General features: G+C 36.4%; 2 protein-coding genes across 2 annotated transcripts; both read right to left on the bottom strand.

The window, feature by feature from the left end:
- On the bottom strand, positions 1-7,584 carry LOC133803224 (vacuolar protein sorting-associated protein 35B-like). The gene is made up of 22 exons (XM_062241198.1): positions 7,384-7,584; positions 7,187-7,283; positions 6,968-7,091; positions 6,689-6,874; positions 6,414-6,501; positions 6,168-6,224; positions 5,983-6,072; positions 5,756-5,878; positions 5,349-5,423; positions 5,209-5,268; positions 4,685-4,801; positions 4,320-4,559; positions 4,182-4,247; positions 3,948-4,037; positions 3,731-3,820; positions 3,026-3,115; positions 1,570-1,638; positions 1,290-1,370; positions 1,055-1,162; positions 874-977; positions 584-697; positions 1-473 (listed from the first exon to the last, which is right to left on the bottom strand). The coding sequence occupies exons 1-22, from the start codon at positions 7,477-7,479 to the stop codon at positions 269-271; spliced, it is 2,370 nt and encodes a 789-aa protein (XP_062097182.1). The 5' UTR covers positions 7,480-7,584; the 3' UTR covers positions 1-268.
- A 1,590-nt stretch (positions 7,585-9,174) lies between these two features.
- LOC133806713 (uncharacterized) lies at positions 9,175-13,968 on the bottom strand. Its single transcript, XM_062244804.1, has 6 exons — positions 13,320-13,968; positions 10,562-10,944; positions 10,018-10,412; positions 9,818-9,921; positions 9,516-9,715; positions 9,175-9,351 (listed from the first exon to the last, which is right to left on the bottom strand). Exons 1-6 carry the CDS (start codon positions 13,966-13,968, stop codon positions 9,175-9,177), a joined length of 1,908 nt encoding a protein of 635 aa, XP_062100788.1.
- Positions 13,969-19,949: the final 5,981 nt, after the last annotated feature.

Raw genomic sequence — 19,949 nt, 5'->3', positions numbered from 1 at the left:
TCAAAGAATTTAATCCCAATCTTCACATGGTCCTACGATCCAGTTCAATTTATTAGACAAAGAAAAACAACACAATGATTAATCTACATGGAAGAAAATAAATATATCGAACCGAATAGGGGGTGTCAGAACTGTACATAAGTTTCCAATAGAAGAATGAAGAATGCAAGAAATCACCTCAACCCAATCAAAGTCCCCTCCGATACCAACAATCACAACGAGCTTGTAAAAAAACATTTTGGACCTTTCACATGTGACTGAACAGTATTCAAATCTTTATAGAAGCAAATTTCTCACCCATTGCACCGCCTTTCTGTTTCTGGAACTGAATGTAGCGCAATGTGCTGCTAAAGAAAGGGTCTGAGGTTCGGGTTGTAGAGTCACTTTCGAGTTCATTTCTGATTAATTCCACCAGCCCCTGAATTGCAGTATTTGTGACATGGGGATTACCTTTCTCAAAATAGTAGAGGTACCTGATGAAATTACCTTCGAATCAGAATTACATTATTTATATAATACAGCACATTCATGAGCGTGTTTGCATGTGTTAGGTTCAATTAGGGGCAAGGTCGATATAACTGACTTGTTTAGTATCTCAACAAAGAGAGTGACAGGTCCACTGCTACCCCGAGTAACACTGGTCATTTGTTGAGCAGCATTTGCAATCCTCAAGGCACGCTTAAGGCAAAGCAAGACCCTGTAACAACGTAGCATCGGCAAAACATGTGAATATCAAAACTGATACTTGGTAAAGAAAAAGATAAAGATGTACCATGTTTGGACAAATATATGCCCAAAATGGTTGACAACACCCAGCATGAATGAGACATTCACTTGTTTTAAAAAAAAAAACTCCAATCCAAAAAAGTGCACCTTTCTCCGTCCTTGATACCACCTTGATCATCGACCCAAAAAAGATGTGAACATGCATATACAGCTCTGCACTGATCAGGCTTCTTCAACAGTTTTGCTGAATACTGATGACAAAGGGCAAATCCTTAGTCAAGGAATAAACAGCTATTGAAAAAGCACAAAAAATCAATAATCATATTACCCCTGTTGCCTTGTGTGTTAAAGTATCCCTATTCTCAACTCCAAATACACTCATTCTCTGGAGAGTCCCAATTATTAAATGCATGGCAGTCACCTGGGCTTTAGAGTCCTAGAAACAAGAAAGAGTTTTGTGTAATGATCACTGAAATTAGAAGATTTTATACTAGACATGAGCCTGTTACCTAGCAATCAATTGGACATATGTAATTAGAAGATACATATTCAGTTAAAGTTACCGCAATTTCTTCTTCATACAGTACAAATGCTTGAGTGAAAAATTCGTAAGCAATGGGTTCAAGATCACAGTCATTAGCGGCCTGGTCATCCAACAATCAAAACAGAGAGATTATTAGCCTAAGAAGCAACATTACACGGATAGGGAAAGAAAACTGTCTTTTTCCCTGAATTATAATAAGTCTGATATTATAAGTTTCCCACTTTAAAGTGACATGATTACTAATTCCAAATCATTTCCTTGATAAGGTCTTTGGAATACTAAAAATGTACATAGCATACCTCAGCACATTGCAGGTACAACCTTAAAGCCAATTCAGGAAATGGAACAGAAGAAAGAACTTCGATGATCTGAAAGTAAGCAAAAAGAATTATTATGTGCACACAAAACATAAAGACAAATACACATAGAAGGTAACATGCTCATAAAGTCAGACAAGACATACTATGTACTGGCTTTGCCAAATAGAATGATCAAGATATCTAAATAATGATCAAGAAGGAGACAATCATTTATACTCACCCAACAGATAGTAATTTAAACTAAAATATCTTCAACAACTGTATTATACATCAGGAAATATAAACAATGTCTATAAATAATTTGCTATACTCTATCTTTAACAATGACGTGTGCGCATGTACACTTGCACACGCGCATGTACACTCGCAAGCGCATGCGTGCAGGCACACAATTTTTTTTATATGAAACACAAATATATTTTAGGCACCTGATTTAGAAACTGAAAGATTACAATTTTTTTATATGAAACACAAATATACTATTACACACATGCACATGCACACAAGCACACAATTTTATTTATATGAAACACAAATATACTATTACACGCGCATGCGCGCGCGCATGCGCATGCACACGCACAAGCACACAATTTTCTTTATATGAAACACAAATATATAATTTTTTTATATAAAACACAAATATATAATTAGGCACCTAGATTAGAAGCTAAGGGCATGATTGGTTAGTGATTTATAAACGGTATTTTGAAAAAGTATGATTCTAAAATAAGAATCTAGATATAGTGTCTAAAAATATTTTTCTGAAAATATGATTGATTGTATTGTTCGTTGACCATTTTTGAGTTTTATAAAATTGAATAATTGTTTGGTAGAAAATCTAAAAATTGAATATGTAATTATATATATTTTTTACTTTTAGTATAATAATAATTGAAGTGAAAATATTTTTTTATTTATTTGTTGTAATTTTTATTTGATCAAATACTTTTCTTCTATGATGAATTTTTTTAGCAAATATATTGTAAATTAGAATCAAATTATATTTGTTATATGATTTTATTATTAATTATTTTACTAAATTTATATAGATGACTAGAAATTTTAAATAGAAGTAAATACAAAATAACCTTAAAAAAAAAAGTAGATTGACTTGTAAAAAGGACGAAAAGAAAAAAAAAAATCAATGTAAGACCATATGAAAAGAAAAGAAGCAAGGAAAAAAAGTATTTCAAAAAAGAAAAAAGTAGGATTATGTTGAAAACGTGAAATTTTTGTTTTCTAAATCCTTCAATAGAATTTAATTTGTTTTTGGAATTAGTTTTTAGAAATGTTTAATCAATCAAGTTTTTTTTGTAGGTCCCACAACTTTTAAATTTTAAAAACATAAAATCACATTTAAATCTTATACCAATGAGGCCCTAAAAGATTACAATTTTTTTTTTATATAAAACACAAATATATCATTAGGCACCTGGTTTAGAAGCTGAAAGATTTTTTTGGGTGTCGTGGGCACTTCTTCTCCCACTACCTCTCCATCTTGGCCTTGCAATTGCCTAACCAACTGAAAGACAAACAACATTATGATGAATTTCCCTTCCAACTGAATCATTTTTTTAAAAACACAATTGTAAATCCTATATCTAGCATAAAGAGAAGAAAATGATCACCCCCCTCCCTCTTCTCTATTTTAACAGCATAACCTTTCACATCTCATTTTCCCTTTTCGCCGTCTATCAAAGCGTAGTATTTTAAGGGCCCTGTTCTGTACCTAAAATTCTCATTTTGGCATAATTTATGGTACTCAATCTATCTAAATGTATTATTTTAAGGCTTAATATAACTTGGTTTAATTTAAAACAAGCATAAGACACACAATGGAGAGCTTTAACAATAGCAGTTTCAACATTTTTCATTGCAAAGGTGGAAGAATAGCAATATTTGATTTCAATAAAAAAATATAAACTAAAAAACATAATTTTTTGGATATTAGTTAGTAAAATGAGACTCAAAAAAACGTTTATGCCAAATTACAGACGTTTTGAAGTTCATGGTCCAAAAGGGGAATAACCCATCAAATAGGTAAGGGTTCAATAAAACTATATAGGAATAACCCGTCAAAAAAAATTGTATACACGAACAAAATACAATGGCAACTGTAAAACAGAAACATACGTACCCTGAGTGCAGAAAATACAAGAGGAGGAATAGTAAAAGGTAGTCGAGTCGGCCCTCCATTCGTTACATGCTTCTTGACAGTAAATATCATCTGTGGTCAATATATGATCCAAAAACAAGGCTATAAGAGATCAAAACCAAGACTGAGTAGTATGTAGTTCAGAATTTGAGAGAGGAAAATAAAAATACTTTCTTTCCTTTCAAACATAATTACTAACCTTTAACATCTCTTCTGGGTCATCATTATAAAGCATGTGTATGAGACGAGCAACAGCATTTTGCTCATCATTAAAATCTTCCTCATCAAGCTGTTAGCATTACAATATAGCAGAAGAAAACCAAAAGCCGACAAATTGAAGAAGAGGTCGGAGAAAAAAATTATTAAAAAAAATCTTTATACAGTAGTAGGTAAAAGCAAGATTCCTATTGCAGTAACAATATCTAATGTGCACCTCTTCTATAGAAGTTCCGTCCAGATCCTTGATGAGACCTTTAATTAATTCGAACAACACATCAACCTACAAAGAATATTTTTGTGATACTTTGAAGGGAAAAATTGATAAAATAGAACAAACAGAGAAAAGCTGTACCTTATCAGCAGTGGAGATGCAAGTATTGTTTTTCATTATGCTTTCAATGATAACCATTGCCATGACTTTATTTGTTCCATTATCAAGGTGGTCCATAACACGAGGATAATTGGAAAGCGTTAAAGCTGTGACAGTATCGTCATATTTTTCTAATGGAGCACTTAGAAGTGCAACAACTTGTTTAGTTGCTCTATTATCTTCAAGCTTAGGATTTCCAGCGAGCTTCTTCACACATGCTCCCTATGAAAGGATTTAACAAAACAATGAGTAACAAATACCGGTACATGCAATGTTTCAGACAGACTTATTTACAAGTGCTCAAGTGCTCAAGTGTGTATTCAAATGGGGTTTTGTAACAAACTTACCAGTACTTGATCAACATAATCAAGACGATCAGGATGAACGCGAAGAGTAAATGTAAGAAGGGAAACGTACAATGTTATGGCTCCAACAATAGGCATGTCAACCTGTGCTTCTATCACCTACAATTGATAGGTACAATCTAACTTATATAGGATAAATTGAACAATTAACAAAATAGAATCACCTAACAAAGAAGAAAAATTAAAGCACAATCCGGACAAATAATATTATATAGGCTTATCTTCTAGGTCTGAACTGAATTCCTTACAAAGTAAATCCTTTCCAGTGTCTATTACATTCCTTTTAGGTGTGTCTACAGCTCATTTTCATTAAATTCCTCACGTCATACCAACATTGTTTTTTTTTTCAAATTGAAACTTAAGCTAAACTTTTTCTCAAGTTATGTTGACAAAGACCGGCGGCAAAAGACCTATAAATAATGTGGCAGCTCGCAGTTTGGAGAATTTTCATCCACAAACTTGGAAAAAAAACAAAGCAACCTTAGGGAAGTCGAAAGCTGACTTACCCTGCCAATGGCACTGCTTAATTTACTGAAAGCTTCCACTTGCAAAAATTCAGGTAATACCTAATGTAAGAAAAGCCATGGTAAGTACATAGAAAACTTTATTAAAGTACCAGCCAAAGAACAATTTGTATATAACTTACATCAGCATTAGATGCAGCGTAATTTGATAATCTCCCCATTAATTGAGATAAAATTGTCTTGGTATCAACTGTTGGCTACAGATTCAAAAACAATCACGAGGTTAAAGACTTTGTTGGCTTAACCACACCAATAAATTTATTTATTATAAAGAGATGGTAAATCTAATGAGGAAATTTTTTCACAAAAATAGATGCTATTTCAATACAAACAACAAATAAAAATCTTTGTAAGAAATATCATAACTACAAACTTACTCGGGTAGAACAAAAATTCCATAAATACGAACGGAACACACATATCTTGCTTCAAAAATAGAAACCTTTAGAATCTCACCATGACTACTGAATTCTTTCTGGGAGAAGAACATTAAAGATGAAATGATACTCAGCATAAATATGGTAATTACCTGAAGCTGGGGACAAGCACTCAACAGTGTCTCCAGGGTCTGCAAGTGGTAGTCATCAGGAAACACCTGAATTATGCATTCCATCAAGTAATATTGAGCCAGATCATCTTTACAATTGACAACCTGTGCAAGACAATTCAAATGAATATGCAAAAGCTCATAAAAAAGGACGAGTTACTTAGATATATACAAACTGGAAGTCTTAAAAACGAGCTAGTTTACCATACCTGCTCCAAGACCCTGGGAAGGACAGTGTCCTTGTACATTTCAAGGTCGACACCCTCTATCTGACTAAGAACATGGAGATTTTTCCCCACCTATTAAGACAATTCAGAATGGCATAGTTCTCTGTCAAAAGGTGTTGCACTTTTTCATCAGCCAATGGTTTCAGATTTACAACACCACAACTTACAAGGTCACGAAGCTCCCTTCTTTCCTTTCCCAGCTTCTCTTTTAACTGATGAGGTCCCTGCAGACCAGAAAGCCCAAGGCCTCAACTCAGGATCGCCAAAGAGTATGAATGATTCACAAGCACCATAACACCTGCATGGCCAAAAATCATGCCCTTGTGGTTCATTTTTATTCCCATGGCATGCAAGTACTCTGGTGCCATGCATTTAAAAACACGACGCACCTATTCTAACAGATGTTAACAAACCTGATGCTGCATTCGAACCCAAAGCTTATTCATCTCTGTGAAATTCTGTAACACAAAATTCACAGCATCCATGACAGTATCAGCACCACTGCAGAGAAGAAGAGACGAATTTGAAAATCAGTTGAAACGAAAGTCTACCATATCTTCAGCAAAATATATTTTTTTTCCTGGTTTTCTTAACCATTAACGTTTTAGCATATAACTATTCGAACAACACCACACGAATAACAAAGAAAACAGCAAAATCAACTCTAAAAGCCCAGTAAACACCATACCCTTCGTACTCGGAACCAATATCAGGCAACTTATCTCTACTAACTTGAGAAAGATAGCTTCTCAGAAAGAGCCCGCGTATTGGGTGTTGAACACCACGGCACATTTCCACAAGATCTTTGAGCACATCCTTAGCAGGAACTTCCTTAGATTTGATGCACACAGACCCCACCGTACACAAAAGATACCTGGTAACCAAAGAAAGAGACTTCATACTGAAAACAATTATCTGAGTATGTTAATAAGCAATTAGAAACCATATATCTATTACGATAACTTACAATCTGGGTAATGTGTTTCCCGCGTGCTGAACCAGTTCGTAAAGATCAACAATGGAGACGCCATGCCGGCTCTCATCCTTGAAAAACATCTCCAGCGATTTCAATTCGTCAAAAGCTCGCATATCTGATTAAAAAAACAACAAACCAAAGTAAGCAAAGGAATTGATTCAACCAAAGTTAGGGCAATTGACAATCCGAGATTTTTAAGGGAAGCTCTACAGAGTTCGTAGTATTTGTGAGGCGAAAGCTTAGAAGTTCGAAGCTCGGAAAGCATCTGAGCCGAGTATTTGAGTGCTTCCCTAAGATTATTGGCATCCTGAGAAAATTGAAATCCGAACGAGTGTGAAGAATTAGGGTTTCGATAAAAGAATTGAACAGGAAAACTGGAGTGGAAAAGGAAAGAATGAAGAAGTTACCAAAGCACGATGTAAGTAAAAAGCATGGTGCTGAATGCCGGCGATGCCTTCGGCGAGCCACTTCTCATCGTCTTCGATTGAGTTTGAAATGATCATAGTGTTAATATTACCTAATCCAAATGAGGAATCGGAGAGTACGTCAATGGAGGATCTGAGATAGAAGAAGAAGAAGAAGATTCAATTTGGTGGTTAAAGTTGATTCTTTTACTTTACATATAACCGTTACTGTTGCTGACTATTTATTAACGTTAATTCCACGCTACCATTCAAAACAATGTTATTATTTTAGACATTAAAAATAAAGAAGCTAAGCAAACATGGTCTAAAAAAATGTTTTCCCCCCATAATTAAATCAATAGTAATTTTTTTTTGCTTCTAAAAAATACTCCTAAATTTTACCATTTGTAGACTTTATCCTTGAATTTTATCATTTGTAAATTTCTGCACATTTCGTCCAAAATTGTAAGGCTTGGCTGATGTGACACTTAAAAAATATATAAAAAGAATTTATATTTTTTATAGGCAGTGTGTTTTTTTCGATTATCTATTTAAATTATGTATTTTAAAATATTTATTTTTTGACCCTAAATTTTATAAAATTGTTCAAATAGATCTCTAAATTCAATTTTGATGAAGAAAAAATTGAATATAATGACACAGTTTTTAAGCAGAATAATTTTTTTTTAATTATTAGTTTGGTGAATTATTTGTAATTTTAGTTGAGAAAACTTTGACCAAAATCGGATTTAAGGTTCTATTTGAATCATTCTACAAAACATAAGGTCCAAAAAATAATTTGTCAAAACACAAGTTCTAAACAAATAATGGGACAAAACACAGAGTCCAAAAAAATATAAACCCATATAAAAAATAATTTTTATTAATTAAAATTTTTTAACAATTTAAATATTTTTTTAATTACCACGTCAGCAAACAAAAAGGGCAAAAATCTATAAATAGTATAGTACAGGGTATTTCTTTCAAGCAAAATTCTAGAAGTGTTATCCAAACCATGATATTTACCTCCAAAAATATATATATAAACCCCTTTAATAAAAAGATATATATATATATATTCAAATTAAAATAATTTGTTCCTAATATTTTCTCTTTTCCATCGTTTTGTTAAATGTGTATGAGTGACTAGTCCAGGAGCAACCATTCCATGTCCATGAGTGACCAGAACATGTGCGACTAGACCATATCGCAATCAGTACGTGAACAAGTGTCTCGTGAACAGAAAGGCAGCAATCAAATGTCCCATGACTATATTAGATTCAATGTTCTATAAAAAAGATGCCATTATGTTGTAAGAGAGAGAGACTTCTAAGTATACCCAAGCTCTAATGAAAAATAGAAGGGAAAATTGAGTTTCTATGATAACTCTTACAAGATGGAGTTATTTTATCACTTTTTATGTGCTAATTCTAGCTTAATTCTTGAGTTTTTAATTGATTTATTAAGTTTTTAACTAATTTTGAATTTATTAATCTTATCATGATTTTATATGTTTTTGTGTGTTTTTATAGTTATTTTGTTGTAGTTTAATTATTTAAATTATTGTGTTTAGTTTTTTTTTTTTTTTTATCAAAAAGAAAATTATATTGATCAACAAACTAGATACAATGCCGAAAAAAGGCTAGAAAAAACCACCTCAAGTTACAAACTATGACAAAATTTATCATTTGTCTCTCTCTAATAGTACAATGCCGATTTATTAAGTTCTGCACTCTAGCCTTAACTGAAAATTTGATCAAGTTATCAATCTTAGACACAGGCAAACAACTCTTCTCAACCCAGCAGTGGTTCCTGTTCAGCCAGATGAGGTACACAGTAGCCGCACAAGCTGCATTTTCCACCAATGAACACCAACCTGTACGAGGCAAAGACAACCACTGAATCCAAGCCGCATACTGAACAGGCCAAGAAGCCCCTCTCAGCCACCCATGAACAGTCTGCATTACTTTCCTGGAGAAAGCACACTCAAAAAAGAGATGAGAATGACTTTCATCTTCTTGAGAACAAACAGGGCAACATAAAGAGGTGAGAGGTACATGACATTAATGAAGCCAATCCCTTGTGAGGAGCTTCTGGTTCACAACAAGCCAAAGGATAAATTTGTGCTTAGGAACCGAGAGCCTACACCAAACTGCCTTCTCATAGTGCACCATATTGCCAGGAAACACAAAAGAATAAAGCTTTCTCAGCTGAATTTTTCCATTCATAACTGCAGCCTCCAAATCAGCTCTAGACAAGACATGACAGAACTTGATGATCTTCCTCCAATACCAGCTAGTATCTTGCTTTAACAGATAATCCCATATTGAAGCCCCTTTTAAGTAAACACAATTGACCCATTTTACCCAAAGAATGCCATGCTTGGAGAAAACAGCCTAGATGAATTTAGCCAACATAATCTTATTCCAAGAAGTACCCTCCCTAAAACCCAAACCACCGAAAAATTTTGGGTGACAGACATGCTCCCAAGAGATAAGATGAAGCTTGCTTCTATTATCCTTCTCACCCCAAAGAAATTTCCTACAAAGATAGTCTATATCTCTGATTACACTCTAAGGTAACAGAAATATATTCATCCAATAAGAACGAATCCCCAATAAAACAGAGTGAACCAACTGGACCCGACCAGCATAAGATAAATGGCGACTAGCCCATCCATTCAGACGAATTCTCATTTTCTTAAGGATAATATCGCAGTCAGTAGCCCTCCATTTAGTAGGTCTCAACGGGACACCCAAATATTTCAAAGGGAATTGCCCTTCAATCAAATTAGAACACAGCAATAGGGGAACTTTATCCCCAGCAACTAGCCCTCCAATATACATTCTAGATTTGCTTTGATTGATAGAGAGGCCCGAGGACATAGTAAACTCCTTAAACGCTTGCTGAAGTATCATGACTGACCTCGGGTTGGCTTTGCAAAACAAGAGGAGATCGTCAGCAAAACAAAGACTAACAAGTTTTAGAGACTTACATAAAGGATGAAATCTGAAATCTTTCTCCATAGAAGCCTTTAACAGCAAACGAGTAAGATAATCCATCACCATAACAAACAATAAAGCGATATTGGGTCTCTTTGTCTGAGACCTTTTGCTCCTTGAAAATGACCTTGAATGCTACCATTCATCACTAAAGAATAGGATGAACCCCGAAGGCAAACCATGACCCACCTAATAAATCTCATCGGAAAACAAAGAGCATGAAGAAGTTTTTCCAAAAAATCCCAGTCAATTGAGTCATACGCCTTGCTAATATCAATCTTCATAAGACACCGAGGGGAAATATTTTTCCTGTTGTATCCTTTAAGCAAGTCTTGAAGGATAAGAACATTATGAGCAATAGAGTGATGCTTGATAAAAGCCCCCTGATTCTGATTAATCAGTGAAGGAAGAACAGATTTTAGCCCATTGCACAACATTTTGGATTTGCATTTGTAAATAGTATTGCAACAAGAAATAGGCCTAAAATCAATTGCATTTACTGGCTGGTCCACTTTCGGGATAAGAGAAATGAGAGTTTTATTTAAAGTCTGAGGAATGCAAGCTGAGTCAAAAAAACTCAAGGACAGCTAAAGCAATTTCCTTGCCAATATCCTTCCATAATGCTTTGAAAAAACCCGCCCCATAACTGTAACGCCCTACTTCCTTAGATCCGTTACTAAGTGAGTTTTAAGACAAAACAGTGTGCAATGAACTCGCTAACCGAGGTTTTGAAACAAAAGTGTGACTAATTAAAAGTTAGGGCTGTAATCTTTGAAAATGCGTCGTTTCATTAAAAACTTCTAGTATTAAACACTTGGGATCCCAAAATAAGGTTTGAAAACTATTTAAATCTTGAAATAAGTTTGCAGTTGATTAGTTATAAAAATCATAGATTATTACAGTCATTTTCGAATAAACCCCCAACCAAAGCAGTCGAGCAGGCCAAACATGTACGCGTCGCTTCACGCTCTCCATACTCATGGTTGGTTGACTCAGTCTTTGCCCTTACCTGCAACACGGAGCACCCGTGAGCCGAAGCCCAGCAAGAAAACTCATGCAGTTCATAACATATGCAAAATATACAGTTAATCATATCAGATAGTCCACAGATAAACAAGTCAACCATTAGACTAAGCAAACACGGCCATGCCGCCCCAGAACCCTTACCACAGCCTGGGGTCTCGGTCCTCACCGTAAGGATCTCACATGTATCCTCTAGGTCCTACCCTGACTATAAGCATCCCATGTGCTAAGTGTTACTTCCGGCCCCGCTGCCGTTCTCGGCCTTGCCGCCCTCGGCCATAGCCGTTCATTTCACTATAATCACACATATAGTATATCTCAAAATAACATTCAAACAATTATCAATTCATTTAAATCTGCACCCTAACATGTAATGCAATATAGGGCCGTGCCCTGCAATCATCTCATCATGCAACATGCAATATAGGGCCGTGCCCCGCAATCACACTATGGGCCCATGCCCTATCCTACGGGTGTTATAGTTTTCTTACCTTTCCATTCAATAGCTTTCCGATGCACCAAGGCCACAAGCACGGTCCTCTAGCACGAGCCTCCTCGAAATCCTAGTCACAACACACATATAACACTTTTAATACTAACCAACCCAAAACCACTTCCCGGGACCAATCCCGCACTCTCGGAACCTCTAATTCCCTAAGACGATACATTGGAACCATCCCCCGAGTCCCCGGGCAAAAGCCCTAAAAACCAGAATTTTGGCTGTCAAAATTGGCCTAGGGTCGCGGCACCCCCTTCAAGGGCCGTGGCGCCCAGCGGCTTGCCCTTCTCCTGATGCAACCTTGCGCCGCGGCGCCCAAGAACAGGGCCGCGGCGCTCATACGCGAACCCAGAATTTCTGGGTTTTCTCTGCGTTTTTCTCCGAGCTACAACCTCCCAAATCAACCCAAACAAATACCTAAACCCCAAAATCAATTTAAAACTTCAAATGGACCATCTAACCACCCATAGATACTAGAATCAAGACCAAAACGCCATCACACCCAAAGATCCACCCATTGATTCCTAATTTCAGCAACTCCACCCAAAACTTTAAAAACATAACTCAAACTTTATATTTCTCAAATCAAAACAGAAACCAAGTCTTAAATGTATATAAAATCCTTACCTTAAGTAGAGAATTCACCCAAAAGCCTCCTTGATCTCCTCCCTAACTCCCACTTCAGCCCCTTTTTTCTCTTCTTCTTCTTCTTCTTCTTCTCATTGCCCTAACTTTCCTTCTCTTTATTTTTAACAAAGCCATCAAATAAACCAAATGCCCAAACCGTGTACCCTATAATCCCAGCTGAAAATTGTCTAAACCCCTTGCCAAATGACCATGCTACCCCTCCAAATAATCCTTTCCCAACTAAGTCCTCAAGGGCACTCTAGTCCTTTCACTAATATTTCAATTCTACCATTTTCCAACTAAACTTGTTACTCACAGCAGTAACTAATGGTTACCCAGGTTACTCAATCACCAATAACCATTACCCGCTAAATCTCAATTTAACCATAACAATTCCCAAGGTACCCCTAGGCTCCTCCCGAGCCGGGTATAAAATCTCGTTGTGACTTTTAATTAAACTAGCTCTCTAGGACCGTCTCAGCACGTGCATCACAATAATAACACCACACACACGTGGTACAATTCACATAATACAATTATCACATATCAATGCAGTTATGCCCAACATGGCCAAAATTACAGTTATGCCCTTCTAACACGATCCGGGCCTACATGCATACTAATATACGTAGTCATGCATTTCAGATAAACAAATAGTCATATAACATGCTTTAAATCATAATCATGCATTTAACTCAAAAAAATCGCACATAAATCCCAGCATGCCCTCCTGGCACACTAATCAAGGCCCTTAAGCCTTATTAGCGATTTTGGGTCGTTACAATAACCATCCGGGCCTGGGCTTTTAAGTGAGTGAATACTAAACATAGCTGCTTTAACCTCAAGGACAGTGAACGGCTTGATTAAACTCAACTGGGCTTCACTACTCAACACCGAACTATATCCAATAGCTTGAACATCAATGTTACCCGTAGCCTTCCTAGCTGCACCCAAAAAACTCTTAAAATGCTGCAGGAAGTGACTAGTAACTTTAGTATAATCATCCACAACATGCCCTTCATCAGTAACATAGGACACAATCCTATTAGCTAATTTCCTCTTCTTTAAACTAGCATGAAAAAACAAAGAGTTGTCATCTCCAAAACGTAACCAGTCTATTTTGCTCTTTTGGTAGAGGAAACTAGCATACAATCTCTCTTGCCTTTTAAAATCCAGAAAATCTTCTCGATCCTCATTACACAATCTGCAATTAGACAGATCAGCAAAGCAGTTAGAATGGGCCTGTTGATATAATCTTTTGCTTCTCTCATAATTGCATGCTACATCCCCCATTACCTTCCAGTTAAACGCCTTCAAGACATGCTTAAGATGGGTAAGTTTCCAGCTGATTTTCTCTAAACCTCTGCCATTATACAGTAACTGTTTCGACCAGTTAGCTAACACCATCTCCCTAAATTGAGGATGAGAGACCCACATGTTATAAAACTGAAAAGGCTTCACCCCCAAAACTTAGAGCAGGAAGATGTTTAATAAGAATAAAAGAATGATCTGAAATAACCTTCCATTGAGAACAAGCAGAGACTAAAGGATAAGCATCCAGCCAAGCTTCATTAACAAAAACCCTATCCAACTTGGAAAAATACGAGCCCCTCCTTCTTGATTATTAGACCAAGTGTAAAAGGACCCCATAATCTTCATTTCATCAACTAAGCCAAGATCAAGCCACTGTCTAGCATCCTCCATTTCTTTCACTGTGATAGGTCTGCCTCCCATTCTGTCATTCGGAGCAAAAACAGCATTAAAATCCCCAAGAATGATCCAAGCTTTTATAGGCCATTGCAAATGGGACAAATCATGCCATAAAGTTCTCCTAGTCTCCAAACAATTAGAACCATAAACAATTGTTAGACAAAAACCAGGTTTATTGCAGATTCTGACTCGATAGTGTAATAATTGGGCACTTTCCTGGATCTCTTCAATATGCACCAACTTAGCTTTCCAAATCAATAAAATTCTACCCTCCAATATCTCACTACTATAATACTCCCAACCAAAAAAAGTATAACTCATAACTTCTTTTATTTTCGCTCCCTTGATTTTAGATTCAAGTAGAGCCCCAATCCCAACTTTATTCAATCTACAGATATCAAGAACCATCTTCTGTTTATTCAACTTATTCAACCCTCTAAAATTCCAACTCATTATGTTGCAGCAATCCATACGGGTCTGGTGTGGTAGGGACAGTAGACACTGGTTTCTGATGCTCCTAGAGCACACTAAACTGGTTCATGATCTGCTTAACTGAAGTCTGGACACCTTGCCTTTTAACTCTAGTTGTTTTCGGAGAAACCCAATGAGCCTCTACAGGATCAGAATAAGGCTGGACAGCAGCTAATTGAGTAGAATTTAATTGATGAACTGAACCAGGTGCATTCAGACTTACAGGTTTCTCTTCCTCAGGTTTCTCTTCATTCGGGTGTACAGGTTTCTCTGCCTCAGGTTTCTCTGCATTCGAACTGCCAGGTTTCTCTTCCTTATGCTTCAATTCTTTCTGCCTCCAAATTGCTTCAGAAACATACTTACACGATGTTACTGAGTGTCCCAATTTCTTACAATTAGTACATTTTGTTGGAAACCATTCATAGTCTATAAGTTGTTCCATAATTTGACCCTTCTCATTGAAATAACTGATGTATTTTGGAAGAGTATCTGCTATCTCCATCTCAACTAATATACGAGCAAATTTTATCATAGATCGATCCTTGGTTATTTTGTCAATCATTATAGGCTTACCTATTGTGCTAACAAGAGCACTCAAACAATTCACTCCCTAGTATTGCAATCCTAGATCAGGCAACCAGATCCACACAGGCACTGATTTAATGGACTTCAAGGATTCAATATCAGCAGTCCATGGACGGAGAACAACTGGTTTATTATCAAAATGCACCACACCTGACTCCAAAACCAGATCACGCATTGCTTCATCTCTAAATTTCACCATAGTAAACCCGACATTCATTCGGGCAACCCTCACAATGCCAAGCTTACCCCAAATCCGTTTGATAAACCCTTCAAAAACTGACAATGGTGGGTTAGCACCAATCACCACACATATCAAATCTGATTTTCAGAATGAAGCTTCCACTTCAATCTCCTCCATATCCAATTTCGCAATTATCTGACCATCCTTCTTAAAAGGTTCCGAGTAATGAAGCTTTGTACATCCATGTGACGGAAGTGTTTCCCGAAACTTAGCCCAAGTTTCCCTGGCTGAATCCTGGAAAGATTGCTCCTCAACCTCTGCAGCCCAGGTCATTTTTTCATGGTCCTTGGATAAATTGCAACCCTCCTTCGAAACATCACCCGAATCCCTAGCATCATGCTCTTGTTCTTCTGTAATCCCCAAGTCCTCAATGCCTTCTTTCACAGATCGTTGTTGCTCATTACCTTCTCCATTGGATGAAGGGAGCTCCGATTCAATGACTGGTTTTGCAAGCTTCGACCCATTTTTTCGCCTCCTCGCCATGGAAGAGGGAGAACCTGAGTATCACGCAAATTCTAATTTAATTATTGTGTTTACTTCTAACTATTGTGTTTAGTTAGAAGTAAAAAAAATGTGTGATTTATTGAAACTAAATGTTAAATTAAATTAAGTTTTAATTAATATTTTCAATGAATTAGAATGATTTATTTTATAATTGAAAATAGTTTATTTTGATTTAATTTATGTTTATTTTGTAGGGAGTATGCTGTATTTTATTTTCTCTTGAAAAGCAAGAAAAATGATGAAAAAAATGTGGCATTTTTGTGAAAAAGCAAAAGAAATTGGCATTTTCCCAGCTGTGGCCCTGCCCAGCCTTCACGCTCAAAGCCTCCAACTCCAGTTGCTCCCAGGCCCAACGCCTGCCTCTTCCAGCAGCTCCTCCCAGCCAGGCGGGCCACAAGCCAGCCTCCCAGGCCCATCTGTGCCCCTCCAACTGCCCAGCCAAATCACCCCAGCCATCCGCCTATCTCAGCCCAACACGCACCAAGGCCCACGCCAGACCAAGTCTGCCCCCTTCAGCCATGCCCCAGCCGCCTGGGCCTCCCTGCAGCAACCCTTTGCCCAGCCACCCACGAATGCCATTTTTTCTTGAGCCCATAAAATTGCCCAATGTCCCATTGTCCCCTTTGTCTAAAAATACCATATTTTTACCCAAACTTTTCTAAACATTTTACCCAAAAATCATCATTACACCCTATAATTTACCCCTATATGCCATATTATTCTTCATTTCAAATTTAATTTAATCAATTTAAATTGATTATTTTAATGCACTTTTTTGGCTATAAATAAGGGAATTTGGGTGCTTGATTTTGGGGAAGGTTACCATACCACAAGTTCTACACTTTCAAGACCTCTCAATTCTCTTCATCTTTTTCTTCTTTTTGATCATTTTTCCTATGAATTTTTAGAGGAAAAATTTGGGGGTTTCTCTTCCAAATTTTCCTATTTATGTTTGTAATTTTTAGTTTGTATTTGCTATTTTAGTTATGAGTTTCTAATCTTTTTAAGATTATTAAGGTGGTGATAAAACAATATGTAACTAGATAGTATTTATTTTGTATGTTGATTTCTAATTTTGTGCAACAAAGTTTATGGATTTTTCTTCTTCAAATATTTTCTTTCATCTTAAATATCTTGTATTTTTTATTGTTAGAATATATTTACACTTTGTTCTTCATTAGTGCAAAAACATAATATTCTTTGTGTAAGATGTGTCATTAAATTGTACACATCCAATGCTTAGAACAAAAATATTATATTTTTCCTTATAAATAATGTTCATTGATTTATTTGTTATTTCATTAGATTGATTTACCCTAAATGCTTTGAAATTATACTTTTTGAAAAGTTAAGATAGATCCTATATTTTTATAAAAACTTGTGTTTAAATAGAATATCTAATTTGAATAAGTGATGGTTTGATTAATTTCTACTATTACTAAAACTTGGGAGTCAATGTACTTTTAAATATTATTGAACTTATATTTTGTGGATTCTATTATCTTAATAATCTTTCTTTTACCATCTTGATTTCTATTATTAATTTATGTTATATATATTGTCTTTAATATCTTTATTATTATCTTTTATTTTATTTTTATTGTTACAAATTCTCATCAATCTTTGGAGCTAGGTTAGAATTTATTAAGTTTGATTTAAAATAGTTTTCTTTTTTATTTTAGACAACTCCTTTGGGTTCGATCTCGTGCTTACATGAACACTATATTTCATATACGATTCGTGCGCTTGCGAGTTATAAATATTTAAAACATACCCGTTTTGGGTCCATCAGTACACATCGTCACCGAAGCTCTCCAACTCAAGGATGGTCCAGCTTTCTTTTCTCCTTACCTACACCATATAGCACCTGTGAGCCAAGGCTTAGTCAGAGAAACTTAAACATGCTGATAAGTAGATAATAACATGTGACCAAATCATAATAAGCATACCTAGTAGTAATAACTCTACTCATGCATATGTACCATTCATATAAATGACTGCAACATCGTATGGGTCGATAGTCCAAGATAAATGATCAATGAATCATACTGGGGCCCAATGCCCAAAATACATGATTAATGAATCATACTAGGGATCAGTGTAATGCCCCGAATTCTCCGATGTGGTTTAATGGCGGGAATAGTAGGCCGGGAGGGCCATACTTGTTTAATTATGCCATTAATTGATAAAATGCATGTATATGTGGATTATATTATAATATGATGTTAAATGCATGCATGTGAGTCCATGTTTCTAATTACAGGGGTGTGATGGTAATTTGGCCCATTGAGGGTAAATTGTATATTTGTATGCATGTCGATGATATATGTTGAGACCACATTATGATGTGGGTTTGTTCGAGCCATTCGGTATGAGACGACCATGGTATGTTAATTAGCGGTTTGGTCATAACATGTTTAAGTTCGAGGCTCGGGAGGAGTCTCGGGGTGATTTTAATGATTGGAGCATTACCGGTCATTAAAGGATAACGGGATATGAATTATTGGTGTTTGGGGTTATCGAGATTAGCGGGAATTGAAGAGTGTTAGTTATGATTAACGAGATAGGTGGAAAATACCAATTTTACCCTTGGGATGACTTTAGAAACCTTAAATGACCTAGGGGCATTTAGGTCATTTGGTTTGGATTTATATGAGACTTTAGTTGGCTGTAGAAAAACATAACAAAACATAGCAAAGAATTCTCCTTCCCGTACATCACCTTCTCTTTGTCTTCCTTTGGAGTTTTTTAGCTCAAAGTGAGGAATCAAGCTAGGAGATCAAGGAGCTGAGTTCATAGGGTTGGTTCATCCATTGAAGGGGGTTTAATCTCAAGTTTGAGGTGAGTTTCAACCATTAGTTTTCTGGTTTTACTCTGTTTTGGTTTAAGTTTTCAGCTTGTAATTCCTTGGTGGATAGTTGGAATTAATGGAAGCTAGGTTGGTGTTTAACTTGGGTTTTGATGAGGGTGAGATGTAGATAAAGTTTAGGGGTTGAATTGGGTGTTAGGTTGATGTTTGGGATTGGTTTGAAGGGTTGGTTTCAAGGAAGAACGCAGGGGAGAAATTCTGGTTCTTGCTGTTTTGCGTAATGAGCCGCGGCATGGCTATGGTGAGCTGCGGCCCACGTTGCTTGGCAGGGAAGGCCGCCTTTGTCTAAGGGGCGAGCCGCGGTGCGACTAGGGAGGGTCGCGGTCCATAGGGAATTTTTGGCCAGAAATGAGTTTTTAGCTTGGGGATTCAAGCTCTAGGCCTCGGGGTCGATCCTACTACCCGATTTAGTAGTGTTTGATGTCTCGGAGGCTAGGTTTTGGTTTGGGATCCCTTTGTTATTCATTTTATTGATGGAATCCCATAATCGGTTATGACCAGGTAACCGCTAAAGGACCAAAAAGGTTGATCGTTCTCAAGGGTCGTTCTTTTATTCATTCTAGCTCGAACCAGAGGTAAGATAACTACACCCCATATGTGACATGCATGGTTATTCATGAGGCATGTTGGGTGAATAAATGTGGACATGAATTGATTGTGGAACACTTAGCAAATGTTTCTCACTTGTGCATGGTACTGACTCACTAGTCAGATTTGGCAAAGGTGCCAGTATCAACTGTGAAGCTGTGACTTATTAGTCAAGTTCGGCAGTAGTACTAGGCACTGGTCACATAGTGCTGACTCATTAGTCAGGACGGCCTTAGCGTGCTTCACGCAAGCCAATAAAAATTAGATCTAATCGACTTTCTGCATTGGATGACTCAAAGAGCATTATGTTAGGAACGAGTTTCCTAATACGCAGCGGAAAGGTGGTGTGGTTGGCCCAGTGTACAACAAAAATTTTGTAACATATTTAAACTACATTTAAATATGCGGATCCATTAATATACATACATTAATCATAAGCAAGATAGTGAT

Source organism: Humulus lupulus, chromosome X (genome assembly GCF_963169125.1).
Source record: "Humulus lupulus chromosome X, drHumLupu1.1, whole genome shotgun sequence".
Classification (NCBI taxonomy): Eukaryota; Viridiplantae; Streptophyta; class Magnoliopsida; order Rosales; family Cannabaceae; genus Humulus; species Humulus lupulus.
Note: the sequence above shows the minus strand (reverse complement) of the source record. Positions and strands in the feature narration are given on the sequence as shown.

What these genes read in the sequence shown, in the direction of transcription:
- LOC133803224 (XM_062241198.1), bottom strand. Translation starts at nt 7,479, where the DNA reads ATGATCATTTCAAACTCAATCGAAGACGATGAGAAGTGGCTCGCCGAA. An exon ending in TTGTATTTTCTGCACTCAGG is followed by an intron (nt 3,116 to 3,730) that starts GTACGTATGTTT and finishes TTTGTCTTTCAG; the next exon opens with TTGGTTAGGCAATTGCAAGG. An exon ending in GGTATCAAGGACGGAGAAAG is followed by an intron (nt 698 to 873) that starts GTGCACTTTTTT and finishes ACGTTGTTACAG; the next exon opens with GGTCTTGCTTTGCCTTAAGC.
- LOC133806713 (XM_062244804.1), bottom strand. Translation starts at nt 13,968, where the DNA reads ATGTGGGTCTCTCATCCTCAATTTAGGGAGATGGTGTTAGCTAACTGG. An exon ending in GATTTATTAGGTGGGTCATG is followed by an intron (nt 10,413 to 10,561) that starts GTTTGCCTTCGG and finishes TTGCTGTTAAAG; the next exon opens with GCTTCTATGGAGAAAGATTT. An exon ending in CAGTTTGGTGTAGGCTCTCG is followed by an intron (nt 9,352 to 9,515) that starts GTTCCTAAGCAC and finishes TGCTTTCTCCAG; the next exon opens with GAAAGTAATGCAGACTGTTC.